The sequence below is a fragment of the Pempheris klunzingeri genome, chromosome 18 (genome assembly GCF_042242105.1).
Source record: "Pempheris klunzingeri isolate RE-2024b chromosome 18, fPemKlu1.hap1, whole genome shotgun sequence".
Lineage (NCBI taxonomy): Eukaryota > Metazoa > Chordata > Actinopteri > Acropomatiformes > Pempheridae > Pempheris > Pempheris klunzingeri.
In genome coordinates, this window is record NC_092029.1 from 5,220,185 (window position 1) to 5,243,675 (window position 23,491).

General features: G+C 42.2%; 1 protein-coding gene across 1 annotated transcript in view; it reads right to left on the reverse strand.

Moving 5' to 3' along the window:
• Nucleotides 1–531: 531 nt before the first annotated feature.
• Nucleotides 532–23,491, reverse strand: part of LOC139217463 (neurexin-3b) — a 254,786-nt gene continuing 231,826 nt past the window's right edge. The window contains exons 23-24 of the mRNA XM_070848766.1: nt 11,977–12,055; nt 532–1,517 (exon numbers count right to left, since the gene is read on the reverse strand). Of these exons, the coding sequence (XP_070704867.1) occupies nt 532–1,517; nt 11,977–12,055 (1,065 nt within the window). The remainder of the gene's footprint in view (nt 1,518–11,976; nt 12,056–23,491) is intronic.

Here is a 23,491-nt window from a genome sequence, read left to right on the forward strand (position 1 = left end):
TTTAATGAAACCGTTTGTAATGTGAAATCATGTTTTGACTTCCAACTTTCCCGACAATCATAGTTTCTTGAGGTCCCTCACTTACACAGATGCCAGCACCACGTCACATACACCTCACATGCATGCTCAGAATGGCCGAAATGACAGTGATCGTATTTTACAGGGTTACAATGGACAAGGTCGTTAGAACTCCAAGGATCACACACCTCTCGACAGTCACTTGGGGTCGCGTGGATGTCAGAGTGATGTTATACACACTGCCAAATGTCTCCAGCAGGGACTCCTTAAAAAGATCCACGCTGAGTCCCGGTGAAGTTGTACTGCATTGTCTCTCTGTAATGCTTACAATAGTAAGTGTGCTTCCATAAGCCCAAGTTTTTTCGTAAATGTTTCAGTGACTCAGTAAGTTTTGAGTTCTCAAGAGATTTTATCCTTTTTAAATCACAGTTGCCAATATGGTACTGTCAAAATGTTTATAACTTTGTTCCAAACAGTTTATTTTTCTATGTGTTGGGAAATGACTTTTGATTTCTATACATAATATTCCTTGTCCTTGTCTTTCGGTCTCTTGCTACTGGCGCTTCCTTTGGCACTGCCGCTGGGTGCTTTATCCTTCACCACAGCGCCATTGGTTTGCGCCGAGTTGCTGATGTAGTTGCGCGTCTCGTCCACCTGGTAGGAACCCTCGTCCCTGTTCCTGTACTTGTACATGGCGTAGAGGAGGATGAGGATGCAGAGGGCGGCGGCTGAGACAATGCCCACCACCATGCCCGTGGTACTGCTGGATTCCCGGATCACCTCTGAGGCCCCCGGGGGCACCCGCCGCACCACGCCGGGCACTGTGGGCAAGGCGGCAGGCACCGTGCGGAGCATGGGCGAGGTGATGAAGGGGCCCCGTGGCTTGGTGCCGTCCAGATCGAAGGACGTGGGTAGGGGCAGCAGGACTATGTCCGGCTGTGGGGGTTTTACCTCGCGGTTGTTCATTTTCCCGGCGGGCAGCTTGGGTGGCGTGTCCGAGGGGACCGCCGCCGGCGGCGTGCCCCGGGGGTCGGGCAGAGGCGAGGTGGGTGTAGTCCTACCTGCCTCAGAGGCTTTGCTAGGCCTCAAGTCCTTGGCCTCCCACTTGGGCGCGAGGGCTTTGTAGCCACCTTCATAGGCCGATGTGGTCAAGATCTTATCTGTTACCAGGGAGAAGGTGGTGTAAAAATCTTCATCGTCAGTCGGGGGCAGGCTAGAGTCGAAAGCTTCGCCAGAGCCAAACCCCGAAATCACCATGCCATCATCATCATCATCATCACCATCATCACCCCCATCACCATCATCACAATCATCGCTGCCTCGGTCCGACAAGCAAGGTACCCCCGCCTCAGTGGCCATGGCCAAGGATTCTTTGGTGGTCTCAATAATGGTGAGGACGGGGCGGAGGGTTGGGGGAAGGGGGATGAAGGGAGAACGGGTGGATACAGAAGGGATGTCTATGGGGTCCTCGACTAGCACGGGGATGACTAGCTCCCCTCCTGGAAAGTGAAAGAGAGAAACAAACACCAGTCAGAGAGCAGAAAGTCTTCCTTCAGCAAAGCAAGAAGCAGCCAAACACCAAAAGAAACGGTAACCAAAGAACGTATAAAGCAAAGCTCAACAAAGGAAGGAAATAAACTGAAAATAATTAACGAAAGAAAGAACAGAAAATACAGAACCAGTGCAAAAACAATGAAACTCAGAACAAAACAAGACTCAAACTTAAAGAAAACAACAGCCATGAATAAAGTATACATTGCATCAAAAGGCTTTGAGGGATGCACAAGGGTGAGCCGCATTAAACTGAAACCACATGTGAACATATCCTACATGTTCTCTGACAGCAGTATTCCTCATTAGGGTTACATTTATACTGCACTCTAAACTAGTGGTGGTTGTCATATGTTCTATGTGCTGCATCCATATTCATAATTTACTATTATACGTGAATTACAGTACGTGTAATGCCACACGAATTGTGGCTCTGTATGTAGTTCTGACTGATAATGCTGCATATTTCTCTACATAAATGACTAGGCTTTTAAGAGGCTTGTTTCATTTATCTGCAACTCTAAATCCATTTTAGTCCATTCAAAAACTGAGCACCCAAAGATGCATTCTGTTAGTAAAAAGAAGCAGAGACTATTAGCATTTGTTTGCAATTCAAGTGCAAGCCAGTGGCCCTGAAAGCAAGTTAACTAAGTCTGAAATGAGAAAGTGTTTGCAAGGTGTCTTGTACGGTTGCCCAGAGAGGTGCTATTTAACCTGGTTGACCTACACGGGCAAACAAATACTAACAACTCCTGCATCATGAAGCCGAAAAAATGACAGAAAACTAAAAAGGGAAAGGTAGTGCGCTTTTGGAACTGGAAGTGCTCCCAAGTCCAAACGCATTTCATCGAGCCTCTTAAAAACCTCATTTAGGTCTATCAGAGGGTCACACACTGATCTACAAAAGAAAAACTCGACCAGCGAAAAGTCACCACTCACAAGTCATAAAGAAATAGAGGGAACTTTTCTTTCCTCAGCATTAGTGGGCTCCCCTATTTGCCCTAGCCTCTTGCCTTTTGACCCCTACAGTTACCACAATGGCACAAAGTCACCAGGCAGTTCAATGACACATGAATGTTTGCTGATTTGTACTTTTATGATGGAAGAATCTCGCTTGTAACAACTTGTGTTCTCCATTTTTGAATGTGATATCGCTATATCACTCATACAAGTGTAATACTTAAGGACCTAGGCTCTTAAAAACATTTCCACATCTGTTCATAATAATCCACGTTGGAACACTTGATGCCACAGACTTTATTGGCTAAACCTGTTGTTTGACTACTACAAAGACTTTGAAACATTCAGATGTCTATTGAAGCTGCTTATCCTCTTGCCAAAGTGGCTTGTTTGTACATTGCAAAGGCTCACAAACAGGGCACTATAAAGAGATGCAAACCTTTTGGAACAATAAAGAAAAAAACACAACAGAAATGAAGGAAACAGAAATGATAATTAAGGCATTGCAAAAAGAGTTCAGAGTTAGAGCAAACATTGTAAAAAACATTCACAAAGTAAAGCCACAGATAGAGCTATCCAGAAAGGGATTAGTAATACGGAAGTAGAAAAAACAGGTAAAAACAAAGTCAGCTCGGAAAATCATAAAAGCCTACTAAAAAAGAAAAAATAAACAGTTTTCAAAGGAAGAAAGCATACCATCAGTTTTGTCAACTTACATCAACAAATTGCCCGCATGATTTTGGCAGGAAGAAAAAAAAATTTACAAAAGAAAGTTGTGTAAGAATGCCTTTGGACAAGTTAGGTTAGTTTATTTTTAGCAATTTCTGATTAATTAGTATATATTTCTCTTTTTTAGACAGGATGGTACAGGGAGGCAACAACACATACATCCACACATCATGACATGAAAAATAATCTTCACCATTCTGTTCAGGATATCTTTTTTTGTTCTTTTGATAGTCATTTAATTTTGTATAAAAAGAAAACTGTATATCTATAATTCTTGCTTTGATAGATAAGTCTCTCCATAAATATCTACAGCCTGATTAGATAACTCTTACTTTTTTTTTTTTTCTTTTGCTCAACTTTAACTTCATCAGTAATGGACAAATGGATGACTGTACATATCTTAGAATCTCTACGTAAAGGGGTTTTGGGAGGAGGGAGTGTGAGACGGGGTGGGACCTATGAACATACTAGGAAGGAAATGACATAGATGGGGGTGAACGTGTACATCAGTTGCCATGTCCATGTAAAGGCGGCACGAAGCGGTCGGGCGGCATTAGAGCTTTTGGCTGTAAGGAAGGGATGGGGATATACAAACAATGAGCATATACATGCCCATCTACAAAAGAGAACAGCACTCTCAACACTGACAGTTTTACAAACCCTAAGCTGCAACTTCTTTGCCATGCACAAAATTAATCGACTCATTCATTGACTAAATCCAAATTTCAATCAGAGATAGCTATTGAATAACAGGAAAATATTAGAGATCAGCATAGAAACAGTTTGGAACAGTTTTCACAGATAGTGGTGAGGGTCTATTTTGGAGGTGTCTTCTCTTTTTTCTCTATGAGGACACGAATTTGAAAATCCAATACAGCTCTTTGGTTTTGAAACCCAATCCTGAAAACCTTCTGTTGTTTATGAAATAGCAATTAATTCATAGAGAAAAGAGGAAGTTTTCATTCTAATTAGGGAAAAAATCATCAAAACATTGGCAATAGTAATTCTTAGCAAATTAGCAGATAGTTAAAATTTGAACATTTTCAGAAAAGAAACAGAGATACACATATATGTGTATTAACATATATGTACAAAAAGACAAAAATAAAACAGATTAGCAAGCAAGAAAGAAAGGCAATAAATTTCTCACACTATCAAAGATGAACAACCAGAAAGCACACACTGAGGCAGACAAAGAGAGGGGGGGACAGTTTATAGGCAAAGTGTCGCCACCTTCATTTAACTAATAATAAAGACTTTATTATTAGTTACTTCACTACATTTCTCTTGTTAGTATTTTAAAACACAGGACAGGGCGTGCAATCTGGATGTACGTCAGAGAGGTCAATCAGACATGGTTTTATTTTGGATTTTAGTTCCACTATAAAAAAGTTGGGTTAATGCATGCTTAAGTAAGTTGCATTTAGGGAGAGTAATATACAATAACAATACAGCAAGCCATGGGACAGATAGGGAAAGGGGCTTAAGAAAGGGTCAGAGGTCAGTAAAAGGTCACTGCCACCAAGGGCTGTGGGATATTTACTCAGGCAAAGACACCATTCATCAGAAGTTAACAGGGGAAGAGGGTGCACCATGGGTGATATATAACCAACATTATGTGGCATTTAGGCCCACCGCATTCGCTAATTAATCAAGAGTGGGAGTAGAGTGATAATTAATGAGCTACTTTGTATTAAATATTTAGATGCTTTGTGTTATGTGCATAACCAACAGCCTTCGTTCGACAGATAAACACCGTGTTGGGAAGGAGTTCCACAAGAGCGCACAGGGTGGCGAGTTTATTTGTGACTCTGGTGAGTTAAAGGAGATGCGAGAGGCACATTTGTCTTCAGGTATCAGGTTTTGCTTCCTCGTCTGCAGGCTGGTTACACAAACCTCATTCATTAAGCAAAAGTGGGTCTGTGAGTTAGGCATTATTGAGGAAATATGGCATCTGTCACGCTGTGATGACTACATATTATCACTGACGTCTTCGATGTGAATTTTCTGACTGTCCAACCGCGCTCCGCAGAATGCATTAATGTCTTACATAATGTAGAGTGGCTTTCTACCGCGTGAATGTAGCGTGTGATCTTCTCTTCAACTAACAGCTACTGGTCACGTTGCACAGCTGGGATAATACTCTAATAACAGAACCAAAGTCCTTGCCTTGTTAAATAAACAATAGCAGCACAGAATAAGTGATTTCATCCGAGCCTTTATTTATCCAACTTTGCCCTTGTTGTATTGGCCTTGTCTGCATCCCTTCACTCAGTTCTTGGCTAATAGCTTTCAGCGACTGTTAGCTTTGCGCTATATCAACAAAACACTTGGATGGGAGGGGAACCGCAGCAGTTAAGGGTCTCCAGTAAAGTCAGTGCAGAGGACCTTGATGTTTTGGTAAACACTTTAATCCTGTGTAAGCTCTTGCACAAGCGTTGCACATCTTGCTGCATTTCTGAAGCAGACAAACACTGTGGTTTCTAATGGGTTTGCTTAACCAGACTGCGTTTGTTTTCCGCACTCGTCAAGATGGATGGGGATTTTATTCTAAGCCTCTGCCTCTCTGGAAAATAATTCTCCACTCCACTAGACCTACAGCCAGTTACTCTCTTGTCTTTCTTTTTAAGCAAAAGGAAGTCAGGACTTCAGATTAATAAGCGTTTCTTTGTGCCAGTGCGTACTAGCAAGCTTTCGCATCAACGAGGAAGAAGTGATTCTATCTATATTCTATCTATATTTTAAATTATAAAAACGAGAGCGTGAAACAAACTAAATTTCCAAGCCATTCCGGTTTTCATCATGCCTGGTAAAAAAGATCACACACGTCTGCTGTGTGTCCGTGCTGGCTTTTGAAGAGGAATTAAATATAGTTACCTCTAAATGGCTGATTGACTGACTACCTCAGCAGCTTGGAGGCTACAGATGCAGAAATCTCAGAGCAGCACTTTCTCTTCACTTCCCTCCACTTACTCTCTCTTTTCCCTCTCTTCTCTCTCCTGGCCTGATCCCCGTGTCCATCCAGCGTTTGCTGAGGCTTCCGAATGGAGATGAATCCCGACGGTGTGTCAGGGATTTGACGACGCTACACCATAAAAGCGGAAAGCCAGCGCACCAGCACCAACCATGGATGAACTGAGTCAATGGGATTTCGACGCGGCAAATTGTGGGTGAGTCAGTGGTTTGAGGCCCTGAAATCCCATTGTGGCTGCGCCCATTGTGCCCAGAGACCTGCTGTAGCAGATTCATTCACCTCTACCCACCACAGGTAGGGAGCTGATTACCAGAGAGGCAGCAAAACACAGATTCTCAGTGTGGACACACTTAAAGGGACATGCCAGAGATTATATTGGTGCCCTGTGCAATGGCTGAGCTTTCTAGAAACATGTACCTTAAAAAGATGAGCACTTCACCCTGCCATTAAATTATCTTATCTTGCCTGTGCACACCCGTGCCAAGAGAGGTTTATTTTCTCTCAGATGGACAATTCGTTTTCATCCTAAAAGTTGGAAATGTTCCGTTTACAACTCCACCAAGTGGAAGAGGTCTGCCCTGTAAAGATGCGTGAACCACCTCTGGCTAGAGGAGGAGCTCTCTTCCAGGGGTGTCCTGAAACCATGGCGCACAGCAGATAGCTCTTAATCCGTCATCATGAGGCTGGGCGCAGTCTGGCGTATTAAATTGGCATCTCCAGCAGGCGTGGCGACTCGCCCCTGTCAACCGGTCGATTTGCTGTACAGCCATTAGGCTGCACCTCTGCACTCGGCGGACATGTGTCAGCTGAATAACCTTTAAACTGATCTGAGGCCTGTGTTGAAGTGACAGCCGGCCCAATGGGGCTTGACGGAAGCCATAGCTGATGCCACAAGGAAACCCAGTGATCCATTCCTATCATACTTCATTCTGTGCCCTACACGTGTTGGGGCTCTTCATATACAGCAAAGAAGGGAGACATTTCATCCCTGCTTCTAGTCTAACATCAACTGAGCCACAGACTTTTCACTTGGCCCATCAAGGCCAATGAGATGAGGAGACATCTATAAATGTGTTACATCTGTTTGATCTGTGCTCCACTTAATCAAAGGCTGATAGGGTAATGGCGCATGCAGGAGCATTTATGGCCCTTTTATTAAATACACAAGCTTTTTATGATCTGTTTGACTGGCACATAGAGTGCAACAGTTGGCCTGTTTGCAGAGATTTGTGGGAGGCTGTCCGCAACAGAAAAATGACCGTGTCTGTGTTATATCTTAACAGAGTGAAACAACCTACCTGTATGTTTATGCTCAGTAGCAATGCAGGGAGAAGTTTAACATCATCATAATGCAACAAAGAGTAAGAGTGATGGATGGATACAGAAAGCATTTGCCCATCCGCATCCCATCTCCTACCAACAGTCTATGATGATAAGCCAATGTTGATAACAATGACGAGAATCCTCCCCTAAACCTACAACTCATTTTTTGGCCATTTGGGGGCATTGCAACAAACTGTAAACACAACACTAGCATATCTTATAAATCTGATGCCAAATGTGTAAGCAAACTGTATATTTACACATCCAGCATGCACTGAGCAACACTAGCAGTCATTTAGGGTCATGTTTCCTGCCTACCTGAGGAATATAAGCCCAGTATTCACTCTCCTTTTAATTCTGTTTTGGTCTCCTCCAAACTACTAAAACAATAATGCTGCTGGTTATAAAACCAAAATCAATGAGCTAAAAAAAGACTAAAATGCTTAATACAGAGAAGAGGTACTCGTCTGAGTCTGGTGACAATTCTCTGAGGGTTTGTCCTTATGAGCTACTCCTTTCATATCACACTCATTTGATCCATTGTTATTCTAAAAATATAGATTAGAGCAGCGTAAACCAAGTGTCTTTAGTTCCCTAAATGTAGCGAAACCTTAAAAACAGAGGAGGCAGATAAGAAAATGCACTTACGGATCCTTTTGCAACGACTTGACCAATAACTTATTTTGCCATGTAGGGAAGGGGACTTGTTTGTACATATTACACTGGCACTGGTACAGTAGAGCCACTGCAATACATCTTTCTTGTGACTGAAATACTGATTTTCTGTAGCAGGGGAAACCACAGGTGTAACTAATAACAGTAATGATGGCTCCATTCCATTTATTATTTAACTGTGCATACCGTCTCCCTGACACAGTTTACAGACACCACGGAGAAAATAGAGCAAAGTCATCATTTGTGTTGTCAGTAATACCTGTGGTTTCTCTGCAGTGACAGGTCAAAATGCATGCTGTGTGTTTAGCTTTAGTTGTAAAAGATGTGCTTGTTTGAATTTAAATTCATTATTTTAATCTGGTCTGACTAATATTACGTTTTATAGGATTTACAGCCACTTGTAGGCGCTGTATGTACAAAACAAACATTCTGATTCACACTTGTGGATTAATAAAAATCTTGTGCATCAATTACTAAAATATAATTACATATTAATCACAAAATTGCTCCGATTACACGGTAAAGACAAGCTGCAACACTTTTAATCTGTTAATCGCTGTGAAATTAAATCATAAATTGACTTGCTGTTTGCGGTTCTCTAAACTGAGCGTCACATATTTTTCATTAGTGATTCCCAGGTAGTAGTTTTTACTAGCTAATGAATTCCCTGTATACAGTTGCACCGTCAGTTTAAGCAATAGCTATGCATACGTGTGTAAGTTCTCGTTCTGACGACTGTCCTCACTGCACACTCCTTATTTGCTCTCTTGTGGAACTCACATGGGATAAAGGGAAAAGGTAAGGTTTAACAGTTTATTAAACACACAGACAACACAACCACGAGACGACCACTTACAGCAGACAAGACAGGCTGTTTGGCAGACACAGACGGAGCACTGACAGAGACAGCAGGCACAAGCACAAACACAAGACGCCTCCGAGGGAGGAGCTGCTGCGGGGAACAGCGGCGGCGCAGGACGACCGCTGTAGCCCCAAACACACACTGACATGTAGTAGAAGCCAGCTGGGGTTAGCCTGGGACTTATGGGTGGAGAGGAAGCAGCACACAAAATGGATGCCAATCATATCCATGCAGAAGCGGGGGAGTTGGGGGAAGAGGATTATTAGTTAGTCTGTAGAGCTACAATACAGTCCAGTACAGTGTGCATGCCACAAATGCCTTCTACTTGGAGCAACAGATAGAATAGAAAAACAGATATACTTTGTGGCAATAAAAGTCTTTTTATGCCATCTGCATTCAAACAGACATGTATATGCAGAAAGGCTAAAAGAAAGAAGGTGGGTGAGTCGGGATGGAGGGGGGAGGGGTCGGGGTTAACGCTCAGGAGGGGAGACAGGGAGTCATTCTTTCACACACAACTTTCTTGAGACAGAATGGGGTTGCCTGCACAAGGCCAAAAAAAGGATGATGGCAAGAAAAGATTTTGTTGCCGTTCATTTCCCTATGTTGTATCGAAAATGGGGGGAGGATGTTTCTTTAGAAGCCATATGGCACAAAAACAAAATAAACACAAACTTGATGAGGAGGAGAACTTTGAATTTTCCAACCACCAAAAGTTCATGCGGCACAAGATGAGGCAAAAACGGGAGGAGTGGCTCTATCCTTGCTTGGAGGATGGACGACGGATGATTAGGAGGACACCAAAGGAAAAACAAACCAAAAAAAAAAAAAAACCAACCACAACAAAACAAGAAAATAAAAATCACCCCACTGAACCCGCCCCGGCCCCAACATAAAGCAAAAACAAAAAGCTCGAATCTGAAGCAACCCAGCAGCTGGGTCCAAATCGATACAGAAGAGAGATGTTCATATGTGCATCACAGGAGAAAAAAACCAAACAAAATGCAACAGAAAAGAAACCAACATCATGTCATGCAACTGTTCATACGACTGGAAGCAGGGCAAGGAATGAGGATATGAATTTCTGTGTCAACATGGTGAAATGTACAGTATGTATGAGTGTGTACGGCTACATATGTTGCCACTATATGAGGGGAGGGTACCATGTGCTCTTAGTAAAAACTTTTTACACTACGCTTTGTTGCACTTCCACTTTTGAGAATACTTGGGTTTGAGGTTTTTAATAGTCTCTGGAAATGAAAGAATCACATGAGCTGTAAAAAAATTGTCCATTCAGTTGCGATAATCTCCAACTTGAGAAAGCAACTCATGCTAATAGATAACGAACCTAAATACTGCATAGAGGCACGGAGAAAATGGCTTTCTCTTCACATCAAAAAGCCATAAGCGCAAGCACCTAAATGTGGTCATAATTTAAAGGAAACAATCGCTATTACAGTGCGATAAGGCTTCAAAGTAAATGAGTTCCTTTCGCTGATTGGAGGGAAACGGTAAAATTACTAGCAGAGTATCTACTAAGTACACGGAAAGACCTAATTTCCTCGAGAAATAAATAAATGCCTGATTATCCGTTATGTACTCAGCAGAGATAACAAAGTGAAAGGGCAAGACATTGTTTCAACTCGGGCTTATTATTAGCGGTGAAAAGTGGACATATGCTTGGTGTTAAGCTGAGTCATATTTAGCCAGATTAACGCTGCATCAATTAGTTGCTGTGATGGCGTTTTGAAGGACAGCGAAGCAATCAAATAGCCCGAGCTGTTAATGATTTCCAGAGTGCCTAAGGGGAGACGCTTTTCACATACCGAGCCGACTCACGCGGTGCTGGTTTACTCCGTGCTATTAGGATGTATGCCAAGCATGATTGACAGCTGCTTTTTCAAAAGCCGTCCAAACCCAAGTTGCCTCAAAATAACCACTCCTTTTAAATCTGCGGTTTTATTTCCAGCTCTGTTTTCATTTTCAGACTCCAGTGAGTGAATGTCTTATCACTTTGATGTAATCACAAAGTGATATGTGTGTTTGTGTATGTGTGTGTGTGTGTAAAGGGAGGAGGGAAGAGAGACGATGCGCACAGAAATTCGAGGATATCTGTTCTCTATTAGAATGTTTCAGGTAAGGCAAGCCTCCGACGAAGGAAACAGAGGTACAAACAAGAGAAGAAGAAGAAGGAAGGAGAAGGGAGGAAGAGGCTCTGTTGCAGTTAGTCTGCTACATATCACAGTATCTATGCTGAAAGCATCTTTGTTCTCGAAAGAATCTCAAAATGTATCCTCTGTCAAGAGAGACGCACACACACGCACAGCAAGAGGAAATCAACCATGTACAGGACAGATACATTTTGAAGCATCAGTGCGGGCGACATGGGGCTTGATACTAATTTCGTACTTTGTTGAGTAAAGTTTTGCTCTCGAACGAATGCTGAGAGAACAAAATTAGTATCAACGCTTCGTCATGTCTGCAACCAGTGGCCCCATAGCTAAGTGTAACTTGTCCCAGAGATGAAAGGTATGAGCTTTGACTACAGCAGCTGACTACAGGATGTGTGCATTTACTTTTAATTTACAGTTAATGATAAAACTGTAACTTCCTACAGAGAGCACGCTAAGCATAGATAAACGTGATTCTTACTGCTTTCATCCATCTCCAAAGAGATCTTTAAACTTTTGATATACACTGAGAACCCTTCACACTTGTGTATATTTCTCACAGTGCCTACTTTTCGGAGGGCTTTTTGAAGTTACACTTGAAGCTCCCATGGGACATGATGCTAAGAGGAGAGGCTCCTCGGTAGCAAATCAAAGAAAGATAAGGAGAAATAGACCAGGTTCAGAGCAAGCACAACTTGACACACCCATCCCACCTGCATGTCCGGAGTCGCACTCTTCCAGGTCCTCGTCATCGCTGGAGCACTCCGCCGATGAGACAATGTCATCTGTCGTCTGCGGAGAAAGAGACACATTCACACACACGCAGAGGAAAATGTGATTAGGCCCAGGGCAGTACAGTGAGTCCTCAACTATACTGCCCATAGCCACCCCATTCAAGGATATCTCTGCTCACACAGACCTCTCCGCCTGTCCTTCGGCTTCCATATATCACTTGGAGTCAATCATATTTCACAGTGTTTATCATTCTTCACTTTATGTGCTTTCCACCTCCGCAGATAATTGTTTTCCTTCACCCTCCGCACTCTGCCTCGATTATTTATCGCCCCTCTCCTCCTCTGTCGTCCACAATCAATGGCCCCACCAAGCCCTCACAGATCAACACTGTCCCGGCTTCTGATTTGTGCTAAAGGGTGTGGAGGGAGGGAGGGATGTGGCGGCAGACTTGCTAGCTACACCCGGACCAGCGATGGATTATCTGCACCCTCCAGTTCCCACAATTCTGATTTATCCCGTCCCCTCCCTTCCCCTTTTTGGGTCGACCCATGGAGGACAGAGGGGGAGAGGTTGTATTTCAGCGGTGGTGTGCTGGGCAGCCGGCGTTTATTAGAATGAATCAGCGGGGTGATAAAATAAGCCCTGTCACCAAGCAGGGTTATGAAATCAGAGTGCTGATTGAGTTTTCCAGTCCTGGCCGAGGGTGTGGGGCTCTAAATATCATTGAGTTTGACAGACTAATGAAACGCGCCCCCGTGCTTGTGCTGCTGCTTTCAACAGGGCCCGAAGTAGAAGTCCACCTCTACCATATATGCATATGCACACATGCTGACATTCAACATGTATGTATACCAAACCTTACGGTGAAAAAGATTTTGGTTTTACAGAGAATTATCCGTGATGGGCTGTGCTATGTTCTGCATCAGTCCATTTGATGATGTGTAAATGCGTGTTTGTGCTGATGTGCATAATGCACCATATTATGTACTGTACTCCAGCATGAGGAAGCAAAAAAGGAAGTAAGAGGGGAGGCTTTAAACTAAATTGCTGTAAAATATGGCCCCTTGGTAAACATGACTATTTATTGAAGCCACATTACGGGCGTAAAAGTCTTGGTTATTGCCCAAAGAAGGTTATTGCTTGTTATTATGATAGCGGCAGATGTGGGAGGCAGGGACACGGAGAGAGATGAAAAACCCGAACCACTTCAAAGTCTGTTCCAGCAATTTCAGCCCGAGACCATCACACCATAACCCAGCATCATCTGAAAACACTGCCTTTCTCTTGTCCATTCATGCTGCATTTCTCTGCAGCTGATGCCGAGAGCATCTCAGCAGAGAGCAAATATTTTCACTGCCTTGGATACAGCAGCTTAGCAGCGTCTTACACACACATCCATGTGTTCTCAATACAAAATTCACACATACACTTTATTATTTAAATGTGTTGGCAATTTTACTTGTCATTCTCATGTCTGAATAAGCACCCAGGACAGTTTTCTGTAACTGTTGTGATGACAGTGTGACTAAACCAGAACTTGTCCAGAGGATTTCTTACATTTGAATTGAGTTCAGTGCGTCTACATGGACATAAGTGACGATGTAAACACAGAAACTGGTTTCTGTAAGCGGGGTAATGGATTAAAGATTAAAGTGGTTTCCCTCACTTCTCCATGCCTCTGCATGTATGTGGGTAACTGGGTTTATAATTGGCTTTAGTATGCATGTACATGACAAAGACTTTAGACGGGGAGGGTGTCACTGCAACAGCAGAACACCTAGATGAAAGGAGAGGTAATTATACGGAGCAATGCGCGTGTGTATTTAAAATCATTCCATCCCAAGTCTGACTAAAACTGATGCCAACACAAAGTAACCTTCTGAAGTCTGCTTCTGCCGTTGAATATCTGAGTAAAATTCAGACACAGACGCGCTGGGAAAAAATAAAGTCAGAGAAAAGGCTGCAGCAACACAAGGTTACAGTAAGTGTGCAGGGAGAGATTTAAGACATCTTGTTCTATCTTCTTAAGAGCACTGTAATAAATTTGTAATTTCATTCATTTCTTATGCATAAAGAAAATAAAATCAGTTGAATAAACCATGAAATACTGTAATGAGACATCTCTAAGTTGTAATCGAGATTCCTCTCATGTCAGATCAGTCTGTAAAAATAAGCTTTAATACATTTTCAACATATTCCCTTTGCGGTGTGGGGCAAAAGAGAAAAAAATCCTTGGAAAACCGCTATAATCATCAGACCACCCGTCTCTCTAAATATTCAGATGCTTACAGCAACACTGCAGCAGTTCACAGCATGTGAGCAGAACGAAATCAGAGACTAAATCTAACACCTTGCTTTAACTGTGCATAGCCACTGTCACATTGTAGGCTAAAAATTGGCAGCAGACTTTTATATTCTTGGCTGCTTAAAAAATAATGAGAACATTTTGTAGGGTAGCAGCACTTTTGACCTTTTTTGTCATAAGTACCCCCACAGCCCACATAAATGAGCTCAAGTGTGTCTGTATCGACATCTGCCATGTTCCAGATGTGTTCCTTCGAGGTGATTTTAAAATGGATGTGACTTTGAATTAATAATATAAAAGTAGACATTGTTGGAGGACCTCTGCAGCTTAGGAGTTAACTTATCAACTGAGGTGTGACCGGATCAAGCACGCACCAGACCAGTGAGAACTGGGGGCTCACAGTGGTCGTTAATTAAGCCATGGAGATAACATTGATCGCTTCATACAATGTTTCAACTCACCATTATTCTCCAGCAGTGTCACCATTGAGTGGAGTTGGAAAGGGGGTGAAAATTACTAAGAGATAGATGAAACCAGCAATGTTTCATATTCAGTGTCTGTCTTTTTTTTTTTTTAACATTCTGTGGTTATTACCCCTGAGCTAAGCTTAATCAAAACTGTTTATAATCTCTGTGCTCTCTTGACTTGCTGGCATACAGAGGCCAAAGCTCTGCACAGCGCTGCAGAACTCCAGCAACAAAAAAATCATTAAGTACTTCATCTCTGAGCCTATCCACATGAAAGAGGAGGACTGACTGCCTCAACTCATGTACTGTAAAGGTTGCATTTAAATGGTAGAAGGACATACTCACAATATATTCACTTTCCATTAGATTGAAAATCATCTGTGACTTGGAGTAAGAGACCCTCTCATCTAAGCGACTTTGATTCCACTAGGAGAAATTGAAGAGGCCTTTTGAAGTGTAATGTTTGACATTTGTAGATCCACTAGATGGGTGCTTGAGTAATTTTCATAAACATATGATGTATCTCTGCCAGTCACAATTGTTCAGATTGAAGTGCTCCTCATGAATGGCTTAGGGTGCCATTTTTCCGCATTTGGGCTAATGCAGAACCAATGAAGTGACACACAGAGCTTACAGTCTTCTCTCAGTCGACCAGAGACGTCGATAATAACATATAGCACGAGGCTTGATGCTGTAAATGCAAATAGAGCTCATGGAGCGGAAAAGGCATAGGCTGCATGTGTGTGCAGTGATAGGAGCCTACAGCGGGGTATAGCAAAATGATGCGGTTGGCCAGCGGGACTACAAAAACTGATTTCACAGCTGGGGAAATCCAATTCTCTGTCTAAATCTCCATAACATAGAGTGGGATATATTTTGGCAGCAAAGTGATTTCTTTTTTGGTGTAATTATTCTCAACAAACGTTCTCATCGTCATTTTTAAGAGAGTCTGGGTGGTGGGATTTACAGGCTGGTTTCTTGTTTGTGTGTGTGGGAAGCTTTAATATGCATGCGCATGCCTTCTACTTCCTGTGTTTGAAGAAAGCGTATCATACACGATGATTTCAGTACATAAAAACTCAGAGGCTATGTGCATCATGCCTGATTATCCTGATTACCCTGCCTTCAAGTGATGCTCAAATTCCTAACTCCACAAACAAACACGCCAGCTGAATCAATAGCCAGACTTCATTAAAACAGCATTTACCTCTGACCACTTCAGCACATCAACTAAAAGGATCACACCGACGATCGATATAGATAGACAGCCTCCTTGGGAGACATGTCGCAAAATACACAGCTTTTAGTTTCACAAGTGATGGCACTTGCACTAACAAAATGGAGAATTTGCAAAGATGCCTGGCCGACTCTGTCTCGACAGAGCTTCTGTGGTGTTTAATCAGGAATTTTGGACTGACTACTGTGAATCAGCCAGCAGCGATGCAGAGACCATTAACAGGCGAAGCTGCAATTACCTCAGCAACTGAATGGAGTGCATGCTACATCACCAGTCAGGCCTGACCTCAGAGTGAACAAAGAGGCTGCAAGATTGATTAACAATAAACTTGAAGCTTGGGAAACCAACACTTCTTTTATTAAAAACTTTTTTACCGCAGTAAAAAACATACAAAGAACAATGTGCCAGACTTTAGATTTTAAAGGACAAAGTCATTTCAGCACATTGTGCAAGCGATGGCATGTTGTAGGATGAAAGCTTAGCCAATAAATGTGAAATAAGTAGGAATTGAGTACATTTTTGGTTTTAGTTTTCTCTGTAGTTGTTCTTTGTGTCCATACTCAAGAGGTCCTTTCCTTCTGTGATTCCTATTTAATCCACCGACCTTGTTCTTTCCATACATTTCTTCCCTAATTAAAGCTCATATGAGGCTTCAGCTGTCTGAGTTACAGCTTGTCTAAATATTTTTGTCTACAGTCATCAATTTCACGCACATCTGACGGAACTGACAGATACTCTTATTTGAATCAATCAAGCTGTCAACACATGCCGCGTCACCGCTCATATTTTACTGACACTATATGTGTTTAAATCTGACATGAAGCCTAAAAATAGGCTTCAAGTTTATGTTACTCTGTTACATGTGCATAACTACAGTGTCTGTGCCAAAGTGGGGGTAACCTACACTCTGTACTGCAAGTGAACGCAGCCTGTGTAAACAGTGACTGAAGCTGCTGCTGCTGCTGCTGCTGCTGCTGCTGCGTTAATGTGCTGCAATTGCTATGCCAGCTGTGTAGGCATTGTATCACTTTCCCGTGGCACAGCGAGGAAACACTGTGCATTGAGACTCAAAGAGGAAATTTGCTCCAAAAAGAGTTTACCTTTGGAAGATACTCACATCACTTGATTTACTGCTGAAGCCTCATATCAGCGGAGGATGAACTTTAGACTCCATTTTTATACAGAAAGAGGGCTGTGGGTTTTGTCCCCCATCAATTACAGTGAAATCACATCATGAAGGGATGTCTGCAGTGCCAGTAGGGACAGGAGAAACAATTTAAGCAACCAATAACACATTTAGAGTACATATGGGCATGTGAGTACTGTGTTCAGGTAGAAAAAATATAAACTTATCCTTTAAGGAACGTATTCAGGACGTTTTGGCCGGGTGAGACTTGCTCCCTCCATATGAAATGCTACACTGCTACACTACATCAAGCAGATAAATGAAACCAGTGTCTGACAGATTTCTTCCACCAGTCATCACAGCCAAGCTGCATTTTTCACTCTTATTTTTCAAGTTTCCTAGCAAAGCACCCTGGTTCAAACATGAAGCATAAAAGTAAAAAAAAAGGGGCATGATGCATTTGGTGTCTTATGTTTGTTCCTTAGTTCAAATTATTTTCATTTGTTTTTGTGCTACTGAGGTTTTCTGTCTTATCATGTGTCTGCAGGAGCAACAGCGTATTCACACCCACTCTCCACACCTGTGTTTGGTAATAAATATGGCTGAACTCAGGATATCTGCGTGGTAAACTCTCTCTACTCACCATTTACAGCATATGTCCTTGCTCAGATGAGCTGCACGTCAAACCTCTGGAGAACTCACTCTTAAATTTAAGATATTATGCACTATAAACTTGTGTGCCACAGATAAACAGATCACATCTAAGCAAAACTAAATACTAAATAGGCCTTTAATCAACAATGCTATACTTGAACTTTGGATAATGACAAATAATGAGCTTAATTTTCTTCCATTCTAACTTAATGTGGTGCTTGATCAACCAACTAGTCCTTAAAATATAACATAAATTAGCTGTGTGCTGACAGCCATCATCTAAGGGATCACACTAATAACACAAAGACTGTTTCAACATGGAATGAAACTCCTTAAATCTATGGAAGGTAACAGGAGCAGCTGCTGCATATGCGGCTGTGGCTGCAGTTGAATATTTTGCTGAGCATGACGGTGATTTGATCGGGCACATCAAAGCAGCGGCTTGTGTTCAGCAGGGGTAAAAGAAAGACATTATGTACTCGACCACTGTCTGTAGTTCTCCCCTGGGTCAGTAAAAGCAGTGTAAAGGCTAAAATGCCGCCATGGCCCGCGGGTTACAAACATGACATGAAATATGAGTGCGAACAGTGCTGTGTCTTGGGGAGGTGAGGGGCTAAGCACACATGCCTAAGTACAGTAGAGTGAGTCAGTATCATCAGGGAGGGGGCGAGAGGTTGCTCCTGAACACACCACAGCTTTATCATAACAAATGACCTTCACATGTTTTTGTGCCCAGAGGGTGAAGGAAACACTGAGAAATGAAGCCTTTTGAGAATAAGGGAAGAGACACAATATTATAGATCCACATTACAACCCTGCTATCAAACTAAATTTGGTTTATTTACAATGCCAGAGTGCCCAATGGCTAAAGCTGATTTTTTTTTTGTACTGATGGGAATAAACCCCAAACAAATCAATTTTCCTCGAGCGCCTCATCCTGGCAGTCAGTTGCCATGGATATCCAATGTGGTTGCATGTTCAGAGATCAAAGTGACGACGCAGCGGCAAGGGCAAAGCAAAGACACCCAATTCAAAGCAACTTCTTTTTCCCTACGGCGCTCCTTGGTCACCTTGGACATATATATTTTTCACACATGTTAGATGGGGATACCCACCGCAGACTATTTTTCAGGTTGAGAAATGGCCCAGAAAATGACAGAAATCAGAGGTCAGACTGACTCCCAGTCCCATCTCCTCTTTCTCGCTATCTCACTAATTCCCATTCCACCACTCCACTGGCCCCTTGTACCAAAATAAGATAGCCATCTCCACGGCGGAAGCTTCGCCTTTCTATTGACGGCTGTCTGATGTGCGCGTTATCATGTCTGATCTGGGCTTTGACAGGCCGACAAGGGAGAGGCTTGTATTACAAGAGGAATCAATGGCACTAGGCCATATCCCTATCAATAGGCTGCCACAACTCTTTTTGCTCATGCTCCCCACTCTGTGACAGATAAGATGCTTTATCAGAAAAAAAAAACTAAGGAGGGAGGGAGGGAAGGGGAGGGGTTGGAAATGGCAGCACAGAAGCATGTTAAAAATAACACACAGTAGTAATTCTAACAAAACATTTGATCATGATGTTTATTCTTCATTATTAACAACATTGTTGAAAGATTAAAGCAAACACAAGCAGTGCAAAACAGGCTGGAAGTCCCACTGTTAACCCTCTCCTTCAATATAGTGGATAAATTACGATGAAATGAGTTCCAAAATAAACTTGTGGGGCATGAGCCACATGTTAAATGATTTTCTAGATCAAATATTGATATTTCGAATGAGCACCCTTGGTGGGCCTTTCTTAGTGGCCTCCTGTAGTCAGCACATTTTTTTTCCTTCCAAGGCTTAGGGAGAAATGGAAAGGGGGCAGGAGAGGCGGGGGAGGAGAGCAGGAGAAAAAAACAGCTGGAAAGAAAAAAAAAATGCATTTAATTTGTTCACCATCACCGTGCTGTGTTGGTTTCAGCAGAATGGGTTATGTGCCGAGTATTTCTCTTTTTCTCAAGGACCTGCCTTTGTACACAGAGCAGTGAGGGTTGCTGGCTCACAGCAAACTCTAATTGCCCTGAGGCCATAGGCAGCCACTTTCAAACAGGGTCATTCATCTTCCCATGGAAAAGGAAATGGTCTTTGGCCCTGATCCTTAATCACCCCCCTGCCGCAGTGTACAAGGTCATCAGGGAAGCCCTGTGACACACACACTCACACACATCCATGTATGTACACATACAAACACACGCATACACACAGACAGAACAGCTGAAAGATTGAGGGGGTGTCAGGGGGGTGGGGGTGGTCACGTGGTGAGACACATCTGAGGTAAGCAGCCAAGAGATGGAAGTCAATTTCTACTCTCTATGCAAGTCCATGCCATCCTCAAGTGAAACTGGAGCAGTGATCACAGCTCTGAGGTATGGTTCGTGTTACCGTTTGTGCTTCTCTCTTCAAAGAGGAAGTGAGGAATTCATGCGGATGTGGCGGTGAGTTGTGCTGAAAGCCGTGACCAAAGAAGAGGCAGAGAGAAGATTGGGGGTGGGGGGGTGAGGAGGGAGACAGGACAGAAATGGAAAGGGCTCCATTTTACAGAGGATCAGAAGACATTGGCAGAGAGTGGTCCCTCTAAATAAAATCAAGGTAACAATATTCCTGTTCAGAGACCAGCAGAGGGCTGTTTCATATCCAGGATTACCAGAGCAAATCAGACGTATTCTCACAAAATTCAGCTTCATGAAGCAGGATATAAAAAAAAAAACTTGACTTAATTACAATTCAATCTTATCCTCATTTCAATATCGTTTAAACTACACATCACATGACACATAAGCTTGTTTTGTCTGACAAATGCGCCAAACCTAAACATATTCACCTCACTGTCACAGAAATATTAAAGTGTAAGTAAATGTGAATATTTGGCATTTTTCTTTATTAAACCAAATACCACAATTGTTGCCAATTAATTTTCTGAATCCTAAATCCACATCACTCACACTGGGCATCACTCCAAAATAAGATGATTACAAGAGGACTCTGCAACACGCTAATTTCACTGGGGAACAAACAGCAACACATTTGCGCAGATTCTGTGCTCATCATTGGACTTTAAAGTGCTGCCAAATGTTCTTTGTGTGTATAGCGACTTGGTCCGGTTTCCCATTATCTTTTTATCCTTCATATACATTTGCATGCTTAATATTTGCTGCTCTGTGTCAGCGAACACCACAGATCTCCTCTAACATGTCTGTCTTCATTGTGAATTGATGTGATCGAGGATTGATGTCCTCTCGAGATCTGTGTTATAAAGTCATGAATATACATATTTTAACAGGGCTTGAATTAATCTGATTACATTAGTTCTGAGATGGATTTATGAAACAATTTAATTCTGGATCAGTTTGTTAGGCTCACTTAATCCAAGCTTCTCACAACAAATTGCACTTTTCTTTGGCTCCAACGAGAAACATCGAGTTTAATAACTTAATACATTTGACATGATGTTCTAGAGGTGTTTTATGGTCATTACTGACAATGGGGCTTTGACTTCACTAACTGCAACACAACGATCAATAAGTAAGATGATATGTATAATTGGGAAAACTATTGGCTTTCTATTTAGGAATGTGTGAAGTCTTAAACATGAAGATGAAATTTGACCTTGCTCTACCTCCTTGTGGACTACATTTTGATCTCCCTTTTCAATCCATTTCAATATTGCTGTATTTCTCACAGTCAAAGGCTATTATGACTTCAAGGCTGTAATAGCAAATCAATGTAGGCGTTATGTAATAGCTGATACTTGCAGCTTTATGTCTCCCAAAATAGCCGGGGGTCCCATTTGGGTTCAGTTCCTAATGAGCACAAACCAAATTAAGCATTCGATTTAGTCTCTTTTTAGAAGATGAAAGTTGAAACGTAATCACTAACCAATAGAGAAATTATTTAAAATAAACTGCACAGCCGATCCCTCCCACAGTAGCTCAACATGCTTACACTCATGTCCACGCACAGACACATGGACCCTTGCAATTTTCCTTCACTCGTTGCTGTTAAGAGCAACAGGTTTCACTGTAGTTTGGAACAACTCTCTGTGGACATGCGGGAGAAACATTACTGGTCCTTGCTAACAGCTCAGCTGAGCAATGAAACAGAACACATTATTGCTTTGGAACATCAAAGACTGAGTCTGTGTAATACATATTAATTAAATCCTATTGACTCTAGTAGACACAGTGCATTCTGTGCACACAGACAGCAACACACATATAGGACTGTGAATATTATCGCAAGGACATAGTCTCTCTCTCTCTCTCTCTCTCTCTCTCTCTCTCCCTCTGCCTCGCATACAAACATAAATTCACACACTCACAGTGCATGTCAGCTGCCAGCAAATATATTCACAGCACAGCTGTGTGCAGAGATTCATTACTACCACTGTGGAACAAGTCACCAGGTCTGTGAGCTGTGAGCCACAAACACACCTGAAGTTAAGATTTATCATCACATACATAACACTGTCCCGGGAGTCAAAAATGTGGTGCATTTTCTGTCTTCTAGAGATGAGATAATCAAAGTCAGTTTGGTGCCCGTGCTGCGTTCAATATATAAGACATCTCTGTGACATATTCTGCCGGGCTTGGCACACAAACAAGAGGCACCCTAAGTTGCTAGCGCCTGCTAAAGGCAAATTAAAACAACAGCGCAGCATTCAGGATGTCTGAAGACGTCTTATTCAGAGGTTGTGACTTGTTAGCTAGCAAGCTAATGCTCACAACATCTGAGAGTCAGCTGGGGTTGATTCAGAGTTACAAAAGTAAATGAAGCTACTTAATGAGGACAGGACATGCTCATACTGCAGGCAGTAAATGTGCTCAGCTGTTGGTCTAGTTAAAGCCCAATGTCTCTCTATATTTCTACACATGTTGGATACGCACATACAGAATATATAACAGCTTTTGAATTGAAGGAGTGTTTCTCCCTGTTCATGCTAGGCTAACCTACAGCTACACCAGGCCAACTCTGTGTCCAACACAGAGGTGACATTAATATTTATTAATATCTTCTCATGCAACCTTAATAAGGCCATTCTCCAAAATGTTGGAATATTCATACGAAGCAGAACAACAAAGAAAGACCTAGCTATAATGAGGTAAACTAGTGGCATAATCTCAAGCGCCAAAAAAGAGTGATGCAGAAGCAAACACCTGAGTCTGTAAAGGCAGGAAGTGCCTAAGTCTGACATAAAGTAAAAAGCGTTAAAGAAAAACTGCTGGCAATAGAAGTTTAACTTTTATAATAGTTTTGTTCCCAGAACCGTTGTGCTGGAAAAAAGCTAATTAAACACCACCAAGAGTGTGGGATCTCACAGCAACCTTGCAACTTTTTAAAATAGCTTGGCACAGGATTTAATACCGACTGTTCCACTTTGATAATCCATGCAAGTCTACTGGCATGTGCTCGGGGATACTGTAGATGACATCTGTATCGAAAGAAGAAGAATCTGGATTTGAAATTTAACGCCTTCAATAACATTTGGGATGTTTTTTTTCCTCCGTTTTTTTTAAAACTCACAATTGTTCAATTAAATTCTAAAAGACAGATATGCTGTATAATTAGAAGACATTTAAATTCTCTTGGCTAAATGATCTGTTAAAGTTAATTGCATTTAATTTGCATAGTTCTGGCGCCCATTTAGTCTGATAATGTCACT